The 23,577-nt window shown below is 45.0% G+C and overlaps 1 protein-coding gene across 1 annotated transcript in view; it reads left to right on the top strand.

Moving 5' to 3' along the window:
• Positions 1-1,053: 1,053 nt before the first annotated feature.
• Positions 1,054-23,577, top strand: part of tbc1d32 (TBC1 domain family, member 32) — a gene marked incomplete at its 5' end in the record, with an annotated part of 39,439 nt that continues 16,915 nt past the window's right edge. Inside the window, 6 exons of the mRNA XM_079531905.1 lie at positions 1,054-1,252; positions 5,201-5,280; positions 9,237-9,375; positions 12,587-12,674; positions 13,536-13,639; positions 14,363-14,482. Coding sequence (XP_079388031.1) covers positions 1,054-1,252; positions 5,201-5,280; positions 9,237-9,375; positions 12,587-12,674; positions 13,536-13,639; positions 14,363-14,482 — 730 coding nt within the window. The remainder of the gene's footprint in view (positions 1,253-5,200; positions 5,281-9,236; positions 9,376-12,586; positions 12,675-13,535; positions 13,640-14,362; positions 14,483-23,577) is intronic.

The raw sequence follows: 23,577 nt of genomic DNA, 5'->3' as shown, positions 1-23,577 counted from the left end.
AAACCATCAGCCAACAATAACCAGCCTCAGGACAGTCACATCATTCCACAACAAATCCGACCCAACCAAATTATTAATCAACAGAAACAAAAATACGGAAAACTATTGGCTTGAAACAACAAAAACCCAAAGTAAACTTAATTGCTATCTGGCCCTAAATAGACAATACACTGTGGCAGAATATTTGAGCACGGTGACTAATAACAAAGTCAGAAAAACATTAACAATGTACAGACTCAGCGAGCACAGCCTGGCCATCGAGAAAGGCCGATATAGACAAACCTGGCTGCCCAGAGAGGACAGGCTGTGTTCTCAACTTCTCACTGTAGTCAAGGAGTGGTGGAGACAGAGCTCCACTTCTTGACTGCATGTGAAAAATATGAACATATTAGAGAAGAATACTACCCTAAATTCATAGAAATAACAAAAACAAGGATACAGTTTGACTCTATCCAGGCAATCCCCTACTTATTAGGGGAAAAAGCTGAATGTTCCAGGTTGGCAGCAAAATATGTATCAGCCTGCCACAATATGAGGGACAATGGGTGAACACTATAGGCTAAGTCTACTACAATTGATCAATGTAATTTTGTTTATGTTTTTCCTTGTCTTGTTTATATTATTTGTTCTGATTCTGTATAATTTATTATTTTGTTTCATACACTGTATGTAATGCTTTGGCAATATAAGAATGCTTGTCATGCCAATAAAGTATATTTGAATTGAATTGAATTGAATTGAATAGAGAGAGAGAGAGAGAGAGAGAGAGAGAGAGAGAGAGAGAGGAGAGAGAGAGAGATGAGAGAGGATGAGAGAGAGAGAGAGAGAGAGAGAGAGAGAGAGCGAGAGAGAGAGAGAGAGAGAGGAGAGAGAGAGAGAGAGAGAGAGAGAGAGAGAGAGAGAGAGAGCGAGAGAGAGAGAGAGAGAGAGAGAGAGAGAGAGAGAGAGAGAAGGAATGCACAGTCTATGTAAAGCGCTTTGGATAAAAGCGCTATATAAATGAACCATTGACCCCCCTCCCTCTCTGTCTCTCCCTCTGTCTCTCGCCCTCAGCACCTCGGTGGCTCACGTCATCGTGAGGTTCACCCAGAGGCTTCTGGGTAACGAAGTCCTCTCGCTGAGCGACGGCGGGGGCGTGGCGGTGGGCGGGGCCTTCGTCTTCGTGTGCAGGCAGATGTACAACACGTGCGGCGGCCTCCAGGTCCTAATGCCCTACAGATTGCACGCCTCACTGACCGGCGCCTGGACACAGGTATAAAGGACTGCACCGGTGTTGTTTTCCTCGACTAAAACTAAGATGAAAAATGTCCGTCGACTACCCTTTTTCCACTGACGAAAACTAAATGGAAACTAAATGGAAACTAAGCCATGGTGACTAAAACTAAATGGAAACTAAGCCATGATGACTAAAACTAAATGGAAACTAAATGGAAACTAAATGGAAACTAAATGGAAACTAAATGGAAACTAAGCCATGGTGACTAAAACTAAATGGAAACTAAGCCATGGTGACTAAAACTAAATGGAAACTAAGCCATGATGACTAAAACTAAATGGAAACTAAGCCATGATGACTAAAACTAAATGGAAACTAAGCCATGGTGACTAAAACTAAATGGAAACTAAGCCATGGTGACTAAAACTAAATGGAAACTAAGCCATGATGACTAAAACTAAATGGAAACTAAGCCATGGTGACTAAAACTAAATGATGATGCCATGATGACTAAAACTAAATGGAAACTAAGCCATGGTGACTAAAACTAAATGATGATGCCATGATGACTAAAACTAAATGGAAACTAAGCCATGATGACTAAAACTAAATGGAAACTAAGCCATGATGACTAAAACTAAATGATGATGCCATGATGACTAAAACTAAATGGAAACTAAGCCATGATGACTAAAACTAAATGGAAACTAAGCCATGATGACTAAAACTAAATGGAAACTAAGCCATGATGACTAAAACTAAATGGAAACTAAGCCATGGTGACTAAAACTAAATGGAAACTAAGCCATGATGACTAAAACTAAATGATGATGCCATGATGACTAAAACTAAATGGAAACTAAGCCATGATGACTAAAACTAAATGGAAACTAAGCCATGGTGACTAAAACTAAATGGAAACTAAGCCATGATGACTAAAACTAAATGGAAACTAAGCCATGGTGACTAAAACTAAATGGAAACTAAGCCATGGTGACTAAAACTAAATGGAAACTAAGCCATGATGACTAAAACTAAATGGAAACTAAGCCATGGTGACTAAAACTAAATGGAAACTAAGCCATGGTGACTAAAACTAAATGGAAACTAAGCCATGGTGACTAAAACTAAATGGAAACTAAGCCATGATGACTAAAACTAAATGGAAACTAAGCCATGATGACTAAAACTAAATGGAAACTAAGCCATGGTGACTAAAACTAAATGGAAACTAAGCCATGGTGACTAAAACTAAATGGAAACTAAGCCATGATGACTAAAACTAAATGGAAACTAAGCCATGGTGACTAAAACTAAATGATGATGCCATGATGACTAAAACTAAATGGAAACTAAGCCATGGTGACTAAAACTAAATGATGATGCCATGATGACTAAAACTAAATGGAAACTAAGCCATGATGACTAAAACTAAATGGAAACTAAGCCATGATGACTAAAACTAAATGGAAACTAAGCCATGATGACTAAAACTAAATGATGATGCCATGATGACTAAAACTAAATGGAAACTAAGCCATGATGACTAAAACTAAATGGAAACTAAGCCATGATGACTAAAACTAAATGGAAACTAAGCCATGATGACTAAAACTAAATGGAAACTAAGCCATGGTGACTAAAACTAAATGGAAACTAAGCCATGATGACTAAAACTAAATGATGATGCCATGATGACTAAAACTAAATGGAAACTAAGCCATGATGACTAAAACTAAATGGAAACTAAGCCATGGTGACTAAAACTAAATGGAAACTAAGCCATGATGACTAAAACTAAATGGAAACTAAGCCATGATGACTAAAACTAAATGGAAACTAAGCCATGGTGACTAAAACTAAATGGAAACTAAGCCATGGTGACTAAAACTAAATGGAAACTAAGCCATGGTGACTAAAACTAAATGGAAACTAAGCCATGGTGACTAAAACTAAATGGAAACTAAGCCATGGTGACTAAAACTAAATGGAAACTAAGCCATGGTGACTAAAACTAAATGGAAACTAAGCCATGGTGACTAAAACTAAATGATGATGCCATGATGACTAAAACTAAATGGAAACTAAGCCATGGTGACTAAAACTAAATGGAAACTAAGCCATGGTGACTAAAACTAAATGGAAACTAAGCCATGATGACTAAAACTAAATGGAAACTAAGCCATGGTGACTAAAACTAAATGGAAACTAAGCCATGATGACTAAAACTAAATGGAAACTAAGCCATGGTGACTAAAACTAAATGGAAACTAAGCCATGGTGACTAAAACTAAATGGAAACTAAGCCATGGTGACTAAAACTAAATGGAAACTAAGCCATGGTGACTAAAACTAAATGGAAACTAAGCCATGGTGACTAAAACTAAATGATGATGCCATGATGACTAAAACTAAATGGAAACTAAGCCATGGTGACTAAAACTAAATGGAAACTAAGCCATGGTGACTAAAACTAAATGGAAACTAAGCCATGATGACTAAAACTAAATGGAAACTAAGCCATGGTGACTAAAACTAAATGGAAACTAAGCCATGGTGACTAAAACTAAATGGAAACTAAGCCATGATGACTAAAACTAAATGGAAACTAAGCCATGATGACTAAAACTAAATGGAAACTAAGCCATGATGACTAAAACTAAATGGAAACTAAGCCATGATGACTAAAACTAAGACTAAATACATTGACAATTTCATCAACAAATACTAAGCTAAAATGTCATTTTACGCTCGGTTGCATGCTGAAAATAGCCGATCTACAAGCCCACAACGTGTCGCGCTGCGACGCGTTGTGAGCTTGTAGATCGGCTATTTTCAGCAAGTGTAAAATCAGCCATTACGACGGCATCAAGGCCCGCCAAAACACATTTTAGTCGACTAAATCAACTGTAGATTTAGTCGACTTAAATCTCATGATATTTAGTCGACTAAAACTAGACTAACACTGAAACATTCCAGGTGACTAAAATGTGACTAAAACTAAATTAAGTTTCATTCTAAAGACTATGACTAGAGTAGACTCAAATTTTAATTTGCTGCCAAAAAACAACATTGGAGTTGGACTGCACGCCTCACTGACCGGCGCCTGGACACGGGTGACCCTAACCTAACGCCTCACTGACCGGCGCCTGGACACGGGTGACCCTAACCTAACGCCTCACTGACCGGCGCCTGGACACAGGTGACCCTAACGCCTCACTGACCGGCGCCTGGACACGGGTGCATGGAGCAGTGGTGTTCTATTTCAGTTTTAGTCATAGTCTCTCTTGAATAGCTTTCGTTAAGTTTTTAGTCACATTTTAGGCCAACCGTAATGTTTTAGTGTTTGTCTAGTTTTAGTCGACTTAAAGGTATATTCAGTGATTTCACTTAATTCAAATTGCACTTATTTTTTTGTGATAATCCTCTCTACTATAGAGTGTGCTGACCATATAAGGAGTTCCTCCCTGTCCCCAGTTAACCCCTGGGGGTCCAAAAACCGTAGGTTTCGTTTTTGGCTAGTTGGCAAAGCCTTCATCCAATCAGGATAGAGAGGGGCCTTCCGCCAATCATAATCGAGCGGGGGCGGGCCTTGGTGTGTGTGCTGTTGGCCTGTCGTGTGTCACCCCACTGTAGTGCGTGCATGTGCACATCTTGTTACCGGGGCGGACCGGGGGGTTTTCCAAATCACCCAAATCACTGAATGCTCCTTTAAGGTACAGTTGTGACCAGATTTGACTGAGAGCCTGCCATCGCGCAAACTCCAGCTTTTCACCAGAGGAGAAAAAATGAATAGCGGGTTTGAAACACTCGATACGAGCCATATCTTTTTGTCATGTTGTAATGGTTAGTTATCGTGTCGCAGTGTTTCTGCAGAGCTCACATGCTAGCGTTCGGTTGCTTGTGTCACGATGAGTTGTACATAAATAAAACGATTACATGTATTATAAATAAAATAAACATTGTTGATTCTCCACCAATCAGGTCAGCTCCTTGTCAGACAGGGTGCCGACGCCCACTCCTGGCCCCTCACCCTCCGGTACGTCACAGGAACTGAAGACCATGTGAGGACGCGCACGCACGCATGCATGCACGCACACACGCACACAATGAACACATCAGTAGCTGTGCGTGGGGTGAGTTTAGTGAACGATAAGGGGACGTCGCAGGACAACAGCAGTAGCTGTGTGTGTGGGGTGAGTTTAGTGAATGATAAGGGGACGTCGCAGGACAACAGCAGTAGCTGTGTGGGGTGAGTTTAGTGAATGATAAGGGGACGTCGCAGGACAACAGCAGTAGCTGTGTGTGTGGGGTGAGTTTAGTGAACGATAAGGGGACGTAGCAGTAGCTATGTGGGGTGAGTTGAGTGAATGATAAGGGGACGTAGCAGGACAACAGCAGTAGCTGTGTGTGTGGGGTGAGTTTAGTGAATGATAAGGGGACGTAGCAGGACAACAGCAGTAGCTGTGTGTGTGGGGTGAGTTTAGTGAATGATAAGGGGACGCTGCAGGACAACAGCAGTAGCTGTGGGGTGAGTTTAGTGAACGATAAGGGGACGTCGCAGGACAACAGCAGTAGCTGTGTGGGGTGAGTTTAGTGAATGATAAGGGGACGTCGCAGGACAACAGCAGTAGCTGTGTGGGGTGAGTTTAGTGAATGATAAGGGGACGTCGCAGGACAACAGCAGTAGCTGTGTGTGGTGAGTTTAGTGAACGATAAGGGGACGTAGCAGGACAACAGCAGTAGCTGTGTGTGTGGGGTGAGTTTAGTGAATGATAAGGGGACGTAGCAGGACAACAGCAGTAGCTGTGTGTGTGGGGTGAGTTTAGTGAATGATAAGGGGACGTAGCAGGACAACAGCAGTAGCTCTGTGTGTGGGGTGAGTTGAGTGAATGATAAGGGGACGTAGCAGGACAACAGCAGTAGCTGTGGGGTGAGTTTAGTGAATGATAAGGGGACGTCGCAGGACAACAGCAGTAGCTGTGTGTGTGGGGTGAGTTGAGTGAATGATAAGGGGACGTAGCAGGACAACAGCAGTAGCTGTGTGTGTGGGGTGAGTTTAGTGAATGATAAGGGGACGTAGCAGGACAACAGCAGTAGCTGTGTGTGTGGGGTGAGTTTAGTGAATGATAAGGGGACGTAGCAGGACAACAGCAGTAGCTGTGTGGGGTGAGTTTAGTGAACGATAAGGGGACGTAGCAGGACAACAGCAGTAGCTGTGTGTGTGTGGTGAGTTTAGTGAATGATAAGGGGACGTCGCAGGACAACAGCAGTAGCTGTGTGGGGTGAGTTTAGTGAATGATAAGGGGACGTAGCAGGACAACAGCAGTAGCTGTGTGTGTGTGGTGAGTTTAGTGAATGATAAGGGGACGTAGCAGGACAACAGCAGTAGCTCTGTGTGTGGGGTGAGTTTAGTGAATGATAAGGGGACGTAGCAGGACAACAGCAGTAGCTGTGTGTGTGGGGTGAGTTTAGTGAATGATAAGGGGACGTAGCAGGACAACAGCAGTAGCTGTGTGTGTGGGGTGAGTTTAGTGAATGATAAGGGGACGTAGCAGGACAACAGCAGTAGCTGTGTGTGTGGGGTGAGTTTAGTGAATGATAAGGGGACGTCGCAGGACAACAGCAGTAGCTGTGTGGGGTGAGTTTAGTGAATGATAAGGGGACGTAGCAGGACAACAGCAGTAGCTCTGTGTGTGGGGTGAGTTTAGTGAATGATAAGGGGACGTCGCAGGACAACAGCAGTAGCTGTGTGGGGTGAGTTTAGTGAATGATAAGGGGACGTCGCAGGACAACAGCAGTAGCTGTGTGTGTGGGGTGAGTTTAGTGAATGATAAGGGGACGTAGCAGGACAACAGCAGTAGCTGTGTGTGTGGGGTGAGTTTAGTGAATGATAAGGGGACGTAGCAGGACAACAGCAGTAGCTCTGTGTGTGGGGTGAGTTTAGTGAATGATAAGGGGACGTCGCAGGACAACAGCAGTAGCTGTGTGTGTGGGGTGAGTTGAGTGAATGATAAGGGGACGTAGCAGGACAACAGCAGTAGCTGTGTGTGTGGGGTGAGTTTAGTGAACGATAAGGGGACGTCGCAGGACAACAGCAGTAGCTGTGTGTGTGGGGTGAGTTGAGTGAATGATAAGGGGACGTAGCAGGACAACAGCAGTAGCTGTGTGTGTGGGGTGAGTTGAGTGAATGATAAGGGGACGTAGCAGGACAACAGCAGTAGCTGTGTGTGTGGGGTGAGTTTAGTGAATGATAAGGGGACGTAGCAGGACAACAGCAGTAGCTGTGTGGGGTGAGTTTAGTGAACGATAAGGGGACGTAGCAGGACAACAGCAGTAGCTGTGTGTGTGTGGTGAGTTTAGTGAATGATAAGGGGACGTCGCAGGACAACAGCAGTAGCTGTGTGGGGTGAGTTTAGTGAATGATAAGGGGACGTAGCAGGACAACAGCAGTAGCTGTGTGTGTGTGGTGAGTTTAGTGAATGATAAGGGGACGTAGCAGGACAACAGCAGTAGCTCTGTGTGTGGGGTGAGTTTAGTGAATGATAAGGGGACGTAGCAGGACAACAGCAGTAGCTGTGTGTGTGGGGTGAGTTTAGTGAATGATAAGGGGACGTAGCAGGACAACAGCAGTAGCTCTGTGTGTGGGGTGAGTTTAGTGAATGATAAGGGGACGTCGCAGGACAACAGCAGTAGCTGTGTGGGGTGAGTTTAGTGAACGATAAGGGGACGTCTCAGGACAACAGCAGTAGCTGTGTGGGGTGAGTTTAGTGAATGATAAGGGGACGTAGCAGGACAACAGCAGTAGCTGTGTGTGTGGGGTGAGTTTAGTGAATGATAAGGGGACGCTGCAGGACAACAGCAGTAGCTGTGTCGGGTGAGTTTAGTGAATGATAAGGGGACATCGCAGGACAACAGCAGTAGCTGTGTGGGGTGAGTTTAGTGAACGATAAGGGAACAGCAGTGCGCATTGATACGACATCAAACTAGTAAACTGTTTAATTGTGACATTAAAAAATAATTTATTTTAGGTTTTCTGAGCTCAATTGCACCAAAACACTTTTAACATCCAGTAGATTTTCTGTAGTCTGGGTTTTTTTGGCTCAAACAAGTGCTGTTTGTGATGTCACAGCCTGCAAATCCCATATATGTCAATGGGATTTGCCAGCAGAGGTCACTGTTTGCAACTGTAAACTCTAGACCACAGAAAATCCACTGAATGTTCAAAGTTCAGGTTTTTTGGGGCGTATTTGAGGTCATAAAACCTAAAAGAATAACGGAAAATAAAAATGATGAAAATGAATGTCATGAAACCTTTAACCCAATCAGGGCGGGAACCCGTTTTGGTGTTTTAACTAAGCATTATGTTATACTTTAGATATTGAAAAATAGCAGATCTACAAGCTCGTAGCGAGTGGCGCGCTACGAGCTTGTAGGTCCGCTATTTTGGAAAAAATCGTGAAAATGTGGCGCAAATTTGGAATATATATTTTATATACGTTTTTAACTCAAATCTTTGCTTCTGAGGTGTCCCTGGAACACCATATTTTCAGATGATGGTCGGTCGCCAATTACATATCATTTTTGGGGTCCTTGATATGAAATATTGAGCACCACTGAAACATGGGTACTTCAGAAAACTTTGAGGATTTCGACAAGACATTTTTTTAAATTTCGACGTCAGGCCTAAATGGGTTAATAGTGATTTGACCGTCTCTAGGCGTCATCGCGGCCCGGCAACTCTAAGCGGCTTTGCAATTCTAAGCCAGTTGGAAAAACGTTGTGCTTTCTGGGCGCTCTCCTCTTCTTCCACCTGATCGTTCACGTTTTGAATAAATGTTTCAATAGTTTTCAGAAAAAACTTAGTTCGGGATTTAGAAGGGAAGATGTTTGAGCATCCCTTCATGTACGGGTTAGGACGTGTGTGTGTGTGTGTGTGTGTGTGTGTGTGTGTGTGTGTGTGTGTGTGTGTGTGTGTGTGTGTGTGTGTGCGTGTGCGTGTGCGTGTGCGCGTCTCCAGGTTGCTGTGGGAGGAGACTCTCTTGGACAGTCTGCTGAACTTCGCCGCCACGCCTAAAGGAGTGCTGCTGCTCCACCTCGCGGGAGCCATGACACCATGCGTCCGCTACATGTTCACCAGACACATGAAGAGACTACAGGTACCATGATGCAATGTTTTTATGAAGAGACTACAGGTACCATGATGCAATGTGTTTATGAAGAGACTACAGGTACCATGATGCAATGTGTTTATGAAGAGACTACAGGTACCATGATGCAATGTGTTTATGACGAGACTACAGGTACCATGATGCAATGTGTTTATGAAGAGTCTACAGGTACCATGATTCAATGTGTTTATGACGAGACTACAGGTACCATGATGCAATGTGTTTATGAAGAGACTACAGGTACCATGATGCAATAAATCAGAAATAATCATCATCGGCCCCGACTCCCTCACCCGCTCCACCCAGGACCCAGGACGGCTCACTTGTCAAACCCTCCCCACGCATCCGCAACTTAGGTGTCATCTTTGACCCAACTCTCTCATTTCTCCCCCACATCAACCACATCACAAAAACCGCCTTCTTTCACCTCAGAAACATTGCCCGTCTCCGCCCCTCCCTGACACCCTCAGCAGCTGAAACCCTCATCCACGCCTTCATTTCATCCCGACTGGACTACTGCAACAGCATCCTCTACGGCATCACCACAAAAACCCTCAATAAACTCCAATATGTTCAAAACTCAGCCGCCCGCCTACTCACCTCCACCCGATCCAGAGACCACATCACACCAATCCTTCATGATCTCCACTGGCTCCCCGTCAAACAACGAAACGACTTCAAATGACTCCTCACCACCTACAAATCACTGCACAACCTGGCTCCCCCCAACCTCTCCGATCTCCTCAAGCCACACGCCCCATCCCGCTCCCTCAGCTCCAGCGAAGCCGGCCTCCTTGAGGTCCCTAAAAGGATCAAACGAAAAACCTGGGGCGACAGGGCCTTCTCTGTGGCCGCCCCCACCCTCTGGAGCGCTCTCCCCGAACACATCCGAGATGCCCCCTCACTTCCCACCTTCAAATCTGCACTGAAAACCCACCTGTTCACAATCGCATTTCCAAGCTGATGTGTTTTTAAAACTTGTTATATGCACTGTTTTATTGTTTTTTGTAAAAGAGAGCTGGCTCTCATCACCCTCTCCGCCTGAACACTGGTCTACTCCTGTTTGCTAAGCAGTACAGTAGCCCAGTCTGCCAGGACTTCCACCGTCTTCTCTTCGTCTCAAAATAGCTGTGCTACAAATCACTAGTAGCTAAGGTGTTCAAAACACCTCTTCAAAAGATAAACCTATTACAAGTGGCTTCCGTCCATACATGTACATCTTAGTACTGTATAGCTCCCCTACAGAGCTGTTGTGTAACGTGCGCACAATATTATGTTTTATTAAATATGCCATTAATAAGTTATAATATTATACTATAACACCTTTGACTCATTCTGTAGCCCGGCGACACACCATTTGTGCGACAAAAGACTAACACACTGTGTAAAGTACACACACTCCGTTACCCACCGCCGATGGCCTGCTTGTAGGAGGCTATCAGGAGTGACCCTAATTAAAACCCTAAAACTATCCTATCTGTATCGCGTTCACAAGCACAAGTTTATGCAGTGTGCGTAAAGTCCCGGCGCGGGCATCAAAGCCAGCACGGGAGACTCCCTATGCCTCCCACACGTCCGCTCGTCCCGAGCTCACTTGTATGAGGCGTCAGGGATTGAGGGACACAGTGGAAGATATATAAACACACTCGCAACTTTTAATCTATGGCTTTTATGAGGCAGAGATTTATAGCTGCTTTTCCACTTGTATGTGCACTGCGCGAACTCTCGCGCCTCAGACTGGTCAGGTCATAGCATACAATTATCACATTGTTCCGCCTGCATGAGCCCGTATGGAATACCGGGACGCAAGGGCTTAAATGTTAAAATACAGTATGCATGTGTGGCCAATGTACTTCAACCGGCTCCACTGAGACGTTGAAATATAGCCACTTTGACCTCTTTGGACTGGCAACGTATGCTAGCCCCCTCATGCAGCCTGTCCTCCCTTTCCGTCCGTGGAAGGATTGAGAGAGGTGGCAAGAATTCAGTTGTTAAATCAAACTAACTTACCCCACGGAGTGACAGGAAAACCACAGACAACGGACATACTGTATTATTGGCTAATCAATAACACGGGAGGCCATCGTAGATTACACTGAAGTATAAAAATAGGTTTATTCAAGTCAAATCAAATTCATTTACAAAATAGTAAAAAGATAGGAGACAGAGGACTCGGTCAGCCTGCAAAAATAGTACAACTCCCTATTCTGGTTATCTGGTTGAGTGGGAGATAAAGCTTAGAGGTGCGCAAGCAAAAGTCTTCTGGCTGAACAAAGGCACGTTCATACTTTTAACACCTCGGTTCACATAGCGTCATTTTTAGAGATATGACCCTGTCCAGGCGTGCTCATAGCAAGGGGCACGAGCAAACACATCCGTGGACACGCATCTGTCCAGCGTGAACGTGTAAAGGGTTTCTACAGTTCGTTTCTGGGTTACTACAGTTCATTATTCAACTCTGCTGCTATAGGAGAAAAACAATATACAGCGACTGCAATAATGTAATGAATGCATAGATTTAACCCATCGGCTGCCTTGCAAAAAAACACTGTTTCATGAGTATAATACACGTGGGGTCAGAACACATTTAAAACCGTAGTACAGTAACACACGTTTTATGTCACACAAGCATAACATATGTCCTCGTTACTGAGACGCTCGGGGGTGGAGATCTTTGGGGCCACATTGGGGCGTCACTGGTTCGCCACTCACAACAGTTGTATTCTTATAATAGTTTGTTCTAATAAAGTTGTCCTTTTTCTTGTTCCCCCCCCCCTGGCCCCAACACATGTAAAGCGTCTTTGAGTGTCATGAAAAGCGCTATATAAATCCCAGAAATCCCAGATATTAATGTGTTTATGAAGAGACTACAGGTACCATGACACCATGTGTCAGATACATGTTCACCAGACACATGAAGAGACTACAGGTACCATGACACCATGTGTCAGATACATGTTCACCAGACACATAGTACCATGGTGCACTGTCTCAGAGTATTTTGAGCCGGCTTACGTGTGTGTGTGTGTGTGTGTGTGTGTGTGTGTGTGTGTGTGTGTGTGTGTGTGTGTGTGTGTGTGTGTGTGTGTGTGTGTGTGTGTGTGTGTGTGTGTGTGTGTGTGTGTGTGTGTGTGTGTGTGTGTGTGTGTGTGTGTGTGTGTGTGTGTGTGTGTGTGTGTGTGTGTGTGAGAACTTCCAGGTGAGTCGTTGTGAGAAGTTTGGATACGGGGTGATGGTGACACAGATAGCCGCGACGACCCCAGGGGCCATGGCACTGCACCGTTCAGGTAACACACACACAACACACACACACACACAACGACCCCAGGGGCCATGGCACTGCACCGTTCAGGTAACACACACACACACAACACAACACACACACAACGACCCCAGGGGCCATGGCACTGCACCGTTCAGGTAACAACGACCCCAGGGGCCATGGCACTGCACCGTTCAGGTAACAACGACCCCAGGGGCCATGGCACTGCACCGTTCAGGTAACAACGACCCCAGGGGCCATGGCACTGCACCGTTCAGGTAACACACACACACACACACACACACACACACACTGTCCATGTCTCAGGCACAGTGGGTTTTTGGCGGCACATTTTGATTTTAGTTTTAGTTATAGTCTCTTGAATAGCTTTCATTTAGTTTTAGTCACCTGGAATGTTTTAGTGTTTAGTTTTAGTCGACTAAATCTACAGTCGATTTAGTCGTCTAAAATGTATTTTGGCGGTGCCTTGATGCCGTCGTAATGACTGATTTTACACTTATTTTACAAATAGCTGATCTACAAGCCCACAACACGTCGCAGCGTGACGCGTTGTGGGCTTGTAGATCGGCTATTTTCAGCAAGTGTAAAGTGCATGCAACTAATTGTAAAGTGACTCATACTGGATCTCTTGTCCACTAGTCCCTCCCTAACATTTTAGTCTAGTTTTTATTTGTTGACGAAATTGTTAATATATTTAGTCTTAGTTTTCGTCATTCATAGCTTAGTTCTCATTTCGTTTCTATGTAGTTGAAAACAGGTAGTCGACGAACATTTTTCGTCTTGGTTTTAGTCGACGAAAACAACACTGCTCAGGCACTTGAGTATTTAGTAACTCGTGTTATTTTATTTTTATTTTTTTCGGCAGGTTTCGTTCAGGCGCTCGTCGCCGAGATGTGGGCGTGTCTGGAGTGTGGGCGGGAACACCCGAGGGTGGAGCCCCCACAATGCACCCTGACGGACCGCACCAAGGTACCATAATGGATTAGTCAGTACGAAAACCGCATGAACCCATTTTGACCTGAGATCAGATTCTAAAAATGTCTTCTACATCCTGACAGTTTTCTGAAAAAGCTATGTTTCTATGTCAGTGGTTCTTCGATTTTTCAAAAATAGCAGACCTACAAGCTCGTAGCACGCCACTAGGTGGCGCGCCCGAGAAGGCATCTTAACCAGATGCCCGGGGTCTCCTCCCAGTGGGACGTGCCTCGAGGACCTCCCTAGGGAGACGCCCGAGAAGGCATCTTAACCAGATGCCCCGGGGTCTCCTCCCAGTAGGACGTGCCTCGAGGACCTCCCTAGGGAGACGCCCGAGAAGGCATCCTAACCAGATGCCCCGGGGTCTCCTCCTAAGCTGGCTCCTTTCCAGGCGAAGGAGCAGCGGTTCTACTCCGAGTCTCTCTCGTGTGACTGAACTTCTCACCCTATCTCTAAGGGAGATGCCAGCCACCCGTCGGAGAAAACTCGAATCACTGGTTTAACCCTACAAGCTCATAGCGCGCCACCGAGTGGCGCGCTACGAGCTTGTAGGTCTGCTATTTTTGAAAAATCGAAGAACGACTGACATAGAAACAGCTTTTTCAGAAAACTGTCAGGATGTAGAAGACATTTTTAGAATCTGATCTCAGGTCAAAATGATTTAAAAGCATCTCTCTCTCTCTCTCTCTCTCTCTCTCTCTCTCTCTCTCTCCCCAGTCGTTCCTGTCTCTGGTCAACCTGTTGTCGTCGTTCCACAGTGTTGTGGAGTTACTCGCTCACAAGACTCTCCCCAACAAGACTGAGTACAGCCTGAGAGACACGCCTGCTGATATCCCTGTGAGGGCACAATTTACAATTTACAATTTAGGCATTTAGCAGACGCTCTTAATCCAGAGCGACTTACATTAAGCAATAACAAAAGCATGGCATACATCACATATATAAAAAGTAGTTATCATGAATCATGCGTAGACTAAGAACGTAACAGTGGAGTATCTATGTAAACTATACATACTATACTATACTATATAATATATTATACATGTGTACTATAAAGTGCTATGACTACATGAAGTGCAATTCTAGAGCTGTCTACGTAACAAGCTATAAGTCTGTTTAAAATACTATCTAAGTCTACATAATGTGCTATCTAAGGGGCTAGGCTAGGGCAAGTGCTACGGGCCATGGTGGAGTCTGAAGAGGTGGGTTTTCAGACTACGGTGGAAGATTGGGAGTGAGGCTGCAGTTCTGACTGTGATGGGAAGTGCATTCCATAGTTTTGGAGCCAGAAGGGAGAAGAGTTTGGGACGTGTGGAGCGTTGTCCCGGCGTTTTTAGTGAAGGTACCTCCAGCTTCCCTGCGTTGGCTGATCTGAGTGCGCGGGAGGGTTTGTAGGGTACGATCATACTTGTGAGATATGGGGGGCCATGCCTTTGGTTGCTTTGAATGCCAGCATCAGAGTTTTGTATTCTGTGCGGGCAGCGACCGGGAGCCAATGGAGGGAGCGGAGAAGGGGGGTGACGTGTGAGAATTTTGGCTGGTTGAAGACCAAGCGGGCTGCGGCATTTTGGATCAGTTGGAGGGGCTTAACTCTTTGAGAGTTTCAAGGATTTCTATATAGTTTTTAGACTTCTCTATGGCAGAATGGCGTTTTTGAATGATTTATTGAAAATTCTCTGTTGTGAATGTGTGACAACGAAAGACCTTCAGAGAAAGCTTGGCTTGTCTGCTTCCAGGAAAAAAATGAACTGAGTTGATAAAATGTTTAGTTTTTGTGTTGGAAGCCATTTAAAAGAGCCTGCATTTACACTGGGTAGTGTTTCTAGGACAACAAAAAAAGTTATGCCCGGTTGAAGTTTTATTTTCTAAATAACTTTTTTTCTGCTGGGCGTACATAGCCATGCAATATCTCATTTTAAAGGGTGAGTTGTCTAGTTCAATTAAAATAAAATAAAAAGTTTCTCACATGTACCACTGTAGATATTTTGCCATCTATAAATAGCATGGTCAGTCATGATCAATCTGACCTATCCAGCTAAAAGTCCCCCTAGCTCTGAAATGGAACATCATATAAACTCAATTCTTTTTTGGGGTAAAATTAGACATTCTAACGCACATTTTGATATATACCATGTTTACATAGTCTTACCAGTACCTTGTCTATTCATGCATGTATCTCAAAAACCTGTTGTGAAGAAACAGTTTTGATAAAAAAACACATCCAAGGACATTGTTTTGATATGACTTTGTGCCCATGATATGTATCAAAATATAGACTTGAATGTATACTGTATTATAACAAAAAATTGGGTTCTTACCATCTACCGTTACAGAGTAAATCACAGTTGAAACTCGCTTAGTCAAACCATAAACCTCAGAATAGTGAACAAAATAGCCATGACAGATCTAACTCATTGTAAAAGTGTCTTTTATTTTTTATGACTACTAACATAATACAATTATAATAAATATTACAGAAAATAAATAGGCCTACATACAAAACAGTTGTCCCCAAACTCCCCAGTGTCCCCAAACCACTGCATTCCAGTTGTTCTTGACGGTGTGTGTGTGTGTGTAGGCTAAATTTAAAAAAAACAACAACTGAAATGAATGAATGCATCCGGTTCAGTGTCGGAGAACTCCATCGCAGTCTTGACTCTTCGTCTTCATCATCATCATCATCATCATCATCATCCTCCTCCTCTGATGCCAGTTCTAAATATATAAAAATAAACATTTAGCTGTAGTCAGCCCGGCCAATAGCCAGTTGGGGGTGGGGGGGACGTAGGCTATCTGACATCATCGTCATCATCATCATCACACGGAGACACACTAAACAATGTACAATCATGATAGTATACAATATTCAATTAATGCGATTATCATGCAAGCTCAGACGTCAATGAAACGTCATACAGATCTTATATAATACGCTACTGTTAGCTTCACTCCCCGTCCCCCCTCCGATCCTTGTAGCAAGGTCATCATAATCACGCGTTGCTTCAGTAAACGATGCATGTTTGTTCTCCGTCTTTGTAGACAGTAAATAAAAGGAGCGAACATTACTCTAAAGATCAGATCGCCTATAAGGCACGCTACAATATAAAATACTTGTACTGCCATGCGTGCATGCCTGCTACGATACATTTGTACTGCACCGACCAACCGATCGACACCATTAGGCTGGCTAATGGCTGGGGGCCATCGTGGTGAGTCATTCTGGCGTCATGATCTGACTAGTAGTAGTAATTATCCAAGCATCTATTTGTAGCGATCATCTTATGATGTCTGATCACTATAGAAGGGCATTTTCTACAATAAGATTACCTCAAAACATTCCGGGTTGATCGTCTTCTTCAATAGTTTCCCGGTATAGCTCATCGGACGACGATGGGGAGACAATGAAAAAAGGAGGGAGGGAGCAGCGAGTCTCGCTGTAAGCACTGGACCAGGGCTACTCCGCCTGGAGAAGGCGACTGGGACGCGTATGGATCAATACTACTACCACAAAACTCGCTCAAATAAATAGTACTGCTTTCAACTTTTTCTGCTAGAAAATCGCTCGGGCGAGACGGGTAAACAGGCAAAACAATGAAAACTATGAAGACTCCCTCTGCCCCCACTGTTTACAGGGGGTGGGACCAGCTTCCAATGGCAACACGTACACGTGTGTCACGTGACACGGGTTTTCTGGGTAATGTAGTTGGAATATAAGCTCAGGAATTTAAACAGCGCTTCGGAGCATATTAATATGTTTAGATTAATCAAAAACGGCGAAGACGCCAATTGGCGTCATTGATCATTTACGGAATTCTGATGAAGACGCCAATTGGCGTCTTTCACCTTCTAAGGGTTAAGTGCACATGCCGGTAGGCCAGTAAGGAGGGAGTTACAATAGTCAAGTTTTGACAAGACTGTTGTCTGGATTATGAGCTGGGCTGACTCCTGGGTGAGGAACGGTCTAATTCGTCGTATGTTGTAGAGTGTAAACCTACAGGATCTAGTGACAGCTGTGATGTGTGTTTTGAACGAGAGCTGACTGTCCAGGACAACACCAAGGTTCCTGGCTGTCGGGACAGACTTTACCAGGGCGTTGTCTACGGAGATAGTTAGCTCCCGCATAGGGCAGGACTTAGCTGGGAAGAACAGAAGCTCAGTCTTGTCTGGGTTCAGCTTGAGGTGGTTGGAAGACATCCACTGTGAGATGTCAGCCAGGCATGCAGTGATGCGTTCTTCTACCTGGGTGGCAGAGGGGGGGAAGGATAGAAACAGTTGTGTGTCATCGGCATAGCAGTGATAGGATATATTGTGAGCAGAGATGATGGTGCCAAGGGATTTAGTGTACAGTGAGAAGAGGAGGGGACCAAGTACAGATCCCTGTGGGACCCCAGTTTGGAGGGTGCGGGGGAATGATAGCAAACCTTTCCAAGAAACCTGGTAAGTCCGGTCAGAGAGGTAGGAGGAGAACCACTTCAGCGCCGTCCCGCCGATGCCTAGATCAGCTAGGGTGCCTAGGAGCAGCTGGTGGTTCACTGTGTCAAATGCCGCCGATAGGTCTAGGAGAATCAGGACTGCAGAGTGGGCAGCAGCCTGGGCAGCATGTAGTGCTTCTGTGACTGCGAGGAGTGCAGTTTCCGTGGAGTGTGCCTTCTTGAATCCTGACTGGTTGGGATCCAGCAGGTTGTTCTGTGAGAGATGGAGAGAAAGCTGGTTAGAGACAACACGTTCAAGGGTTTTGGAAAGAAAGGAAAGGAGTGATACCGGTCTGTAGTTCTTGACATCTGAGGGGTCAAGAGTTGGTTTTTTGAGGAGTGGTGATACCCTGGCTGACTTGAAGGCAGATGGGACGCAGCCTGAGGTTAATGAGGTGTTGATAATGGAGGTGATGAAGGGGAGCAGGTCAGGTGCGATGGTCTGGAAGATTGGAGACGGGGCGGGGTCAAGAGGACAGGTGGTAGGTCTAGTGGATGTGACTAGTTTCAGGACCTCGTCTGGGGATAGAGGAGAGAAGGAGGACATGCATGGTATGTTATGGTTAGCATTGGTTGAGTCGAGTGCTTCTTTATGGGGGAGGGGGGTAAAGGAGCTACTGATATCATCAACCTTCTTTTCGAAGTAGGTGGCAAAGGCCTCCGCGGTGAGGGATGAGGGTTGAGTGGGGGGAGGGGGTTTAAGGAGGGAGGAGAAGGTGGAGAAGAGTTTCCTTGGGTTAGAAGTGCAGGATTGGATTTTGGTGTGGTAGAAGGAGGTTTTAGCAGTGGTTAGTGAGAGGGAGAAGGCAGAGAGGAGTGAGTGAAAGTGGGAGAGATCATCTGGTAGCTTTGTCTTGTGCCACTTCCTTTCAGCTGCCCTGAGAGGTGTTCGTTCAGATCTGAGGGTTTCAGATAACCAGGGGGGCGGTGGGGATGAGCGAGCTGGCCTGGTCGAGAGAGGGCAGTGTTGGTCAAATGCAGATGAGATAGAGGAGATGAAGGATGTGGTTGCGGAGTCGGGTGAGAGAGAGAGGAAGGACTCCAGGGAGGGTAGAGAGGAGAGAATAGAGGATGAGAGGGAGGAGGGGTTTAGGGACTTGAGATTGCGTCGGGTGGTGACGGTCGGAGGGTGAGTAGGTTTAGGTGGGAGAGTAGAGAGAGAGAGGGAGAAGGTTATGAAGTGGTGATCAGACCTAATTAAGGGAGTAACAGAGAGCATGGAGGGGGAGCAGGCTCTGCAGAACACGAGGTCCAAAACATTACCAGCCTTGTGAGTGGGAGGGGAGGGAGAAAGGGAGAGGTCAAACGAGGATAGGAGGGATGTAACGGGAAGATACTTCTCTGCCGTAGGTAGGTTAAAGTCACCCAGTAGAATCAGGGGGGTGCCATCCTCCGGAAACGAGCTGATCAGAGAGTCTAGTTCTTCCAGGAAGTTCCCAAGGGTTCCTGGGGGGCGATAGAGCACAATGAGGGTGAGGGGGACTGGTTGTGATATTGAGATAGCATGAAATTCATATGTGGTGAGAGAAAGGTGAGAGAGATTTAAGACACGGAAATTCCATTTCGGGGACATGAGTATCCCTGTACCACCCCCCCTTCCTGTTGAGCGAGGGGTGTGTGTGAATTTGTGTGAAACAGAGAGGGCGGCGGGGGTAGCAGTGTTATCAGGGGTGATCCAGGTTTCGGTTAGAGCAAGGAAATGCAGAGACTTGAGGGTGGTGTGGGCTGAGATAAATTCGGGCATTTCCTCTTTGGTAGCTGCGTGGCAGTTCCAAAGGCCTCCCTCCACCATAATGTGGTGACTGGGTGAGCGAGCTGGGTATATGAGATTTGAGGGATTTCTGTGGCGGGGGAAGTAGTGTCTAGGGCGACATGAAAAGGGCAGGATAGGGATGGTGGGAAAACACATAGTACACAAAATAAAAAATAAGAAATAAGAATAAACACGTAATAATAGTAATAATAATAATAATACTACAAATAATAAGAAGAAGAAGAAGAAGATTGATACAAAACCCTGGGAGGCTGCCTCCTTCGTTAGATGTGTCTGGATGTCCGGTCTTTGGCTTGGGCACCAGGCTAAAGTGGTCGTTGGTCAGCCGGTGTGAGCTACGGATCAAGGTTCATGAGAGACACGCCTGCTGATATCCCTGTGAGGGCACACGCACACACACGCACGCACGCACGCACACACACACAAGACTGAGTACAGCCTGAGAGACACGCCTGCTGATATCCCTGTGAGGGCACACGCGCACGCACGCACGCACGCACGCACACACACACAAGACTGAGTACAGCCTGAGAGACACGCCTGCTGATATCCCTGTGAGGGCACGCACGCATGCACGCACGCACGCACACATGGGGCGACTGTGGCTCAAGAGGTAGAGCAGGTCGTCCAATGATCCATGGGTCGGCGGTTCGAATCCCGGCTCCTCCTGTCTACATGTCGAAGTGTCCTTGGGCAAGACACTGAACCCCAAATTGCTCCTGATGTGCTGGTTGGTACCTTGCATGGCTTCTGCCGCAATCGGTGTATGAATGTGTGTGTGAATGGGTGAATGTAATGCACAATCTATGTAAAGCGCCTTGGATAAAGGCGCTATATAAATGCACCATTTACCGTTTACCACACACACACACACACACACACACACACACACACACACACACACACACACACACACACACACACACACACTTGGCCTGACTGTTCCTTCTCACAGTGTCCAAATGCTTCCGTCATACAGTCTGGATCAACGGAAGTTCTGATCATGATCAAGCGATGAGGCGGAAGTGAAGACTCCTCCCCACTTCCATTTCGTCTTCACAGTCGTGCACATTAGTCCTAATATATAAATCAAAATCAGCTAAGCATACATAGCTCGCTGCTTGAGCAGAAATGGATATTAAAAAATAAATGTAAAGATATTTGAAAATGTATTTTTGTGGAACTGAAATGACAGATTACCCTACCCTTCCTTACCTTAACCCATTTTGGGCGGGAACCCCTTTTGGTGTTTTAAGCATTATGTTATACTTTAGCTATTGAAAAATAGCAGATCTACAAGCTCATATCGCGGCACCAAGTGCCGCGCTACGAGCTTGTAGATCTGCTATTTTTTAATAATCGTGAAAATGTGGCCCAAATGTTTGAATATGTTCTTTCAGAGCGAACGTTTTTAACTCAAATCTTTGCTTCTGGGGGGGTCCCTGGAACAGCATATTTTCAGATGGGGGTCGGCGGCCAAATACATGTAATTCTGGGGGTCCTGGACATGAAAATGTTTGAGAACGAATGACAGAAACATGGGATTTTTCAGAAAACTGTCATGATTTAGAAGACATTTGTAGAATCGAGCTCAGGTCAAAATGCGTTAAGAGATTACTCTAATTTCGGGAGGCGTGGTTCTAAATATAGACTATATCGCATTCTTCGGAGATCGTGGAATATTTGTCTGGCTACGCGAGACTTGTTTGAAAGTCTAAATCATTTCTTCCACCAGGACTTTTATTTCGGTATTACCGGTATAAATAAGTGTATGCATTCATAACTAAGGACTTTTATTTTGGTATTATTGGTATAACTCATTGTATGGCATTTCGCCGCATGACCAGTTTGACAGACTGATTTTTTTATTCCAGTGGTTTTCACATCGAGGCCATTTATTCTGCAATTGAACCACGGAATCACCGTCTGATGACATTTAGCCTCTCGGACCCAAAATGTAGAATATTTTGTTGTCATTGGATAAGATTTTGTCCACGATTAGAGACAAACATTGATCAAGATAACAATTCCGGGGCGCCTGATGGAGGGGAAAGGAACTGGTCGGAATAACGTGTTCCATCCACGCGCTACGTCCAACCAGGGAAACTCCCCCCTGTCAGGTGTAAAGGAGCAACTTGGACACTCAGGCATGAAGGAAGCATGAGTTCAAGTCCGTTGCTCTCCCCAGGTTGGCGGAGGGTGTGTAGAGCCCAGGATCACATTAGATAATTGACACAGGGGTGAAAAATGGGTTACAAAATCGTGGGATAAAAATGTAGTAAAATTAGATTCACACAATTCAATTCTTCTACATTCTCTAATTGTGTAGACTTCTTGTAAATTAAGTAATGCAGAGGTTTAACAACAATTTAAATCCCTTACGGGTCCATTTTACGCTCTCAAGAGTTAAAGGTCTATAAGGGTCCATTTGGTTACCAATTCTCCATCATTTAGCTGGGGACCACCTGGAACCCCCTCAAGGACCACTGGTGGAAAACCACAGATTCATTCCACAGGACTTGTTTGACCCATTCTGGGCGGGAACCCTTTTTGGTGTTTTAAGCATTATGTTATACTTTAGCTATTGAAAAATAGCAGATCTACAATCTCATAGCACGGCACTCGGTGCGGCGCTACAAGCTTGAAAATGTGCCGCAAATCTTTGAATATACTCTTTCAGAGCGAACGTTTTATTTTTTTCTTCTTTTTTGTAATGTTTTTTTTTGTGGCTTTCGCCTTTATTTTATATTTTTTTATGGAGGGACAGACAGTAGGCTGACAGGAAATGGGGAGAGAGATGGGGGGGGGGGGAGACATGCAGTAAAGGCCGTCGGGATCGGGAGTCGAACCCGCGGCACACTGCCAGACTGGATTACCAGCCAAGGTGCCTGGACCGCTGAGCCATGGCCCAGGCCAGAGCGAACGTTTTCCACTCAAATCTTTGCTTCCGGGGGGTGGGGGGGGGGGGGGGGGGGATGGTGCCTGGAACAACATATATTCAGATGGGGGTCGGCGGCCAAATACAGATAATTCTGGGGGTCCTTGACATGAAAAAGGTTGAGAACCACTGACATAGAAACATGAGGTTTTTCTGAAAGCTCTTTAGGATTTAGAAGAATTGTTTTTAGAATCTCCCTCAGGTCTAAATGTGTTTGACATTACATTTACATTACATTACATTACAGTCATTTAGCAGACGCTTTTATCCAAAGCGACTTACAATAAGTGTATTCAACATAGGTAGGGAACAAAAACTACTAATCACCAGAAGTCTTTAGTGCATTTTCTGCAAAAACAAGCAACCAAGAGTATACCTAGCGCTAAGGTAAAAGTGCAATATATCAGCTACCTATTTCCTTAAACAGATGAGACAAAATAGCTAAATCAAATGAGCATGAGCTAAAACAATTAAGTGTATCGACTAAACAAGATCCAATAAACAATACAACAATAGAAAACAAGCGTTCGTACAACTAGTTAACAACAAGTAGGTCAGGCAGAGAGGAAGGGTAGTGTTTCCTGAAGAGGTGGGTTTTCAACCTGCGGCGAAATATGGGCAGTGACTCTGCTGTCCTAACATCAGTGGGAAGTTCATTCCACCACTGTGGGGCCAGAACAGAAAAGAGTCGTGACCGTGTGGATCGGCCAGAAGGACCCTTGAGTGACGAGGCAATCAGTCGCCCCGA

The sequence above is a fragment of the Electrona antarctica genome (assembly GCF_951216825.1).
Source record: "Electrona antarctica genome assembly, contig: scaffold_533, whole genome shotgun sequence".
NCBI lineage: Eukaryota > Metazoa > Chordata > Actinopteri > Myctophiformes > Myctophidae > Electrona > Electrona antarctica.
Note: the sequence above shows the minus strand (reverse complement) of the source record. Positions and strands in the feature narration are given on the sequence as shown.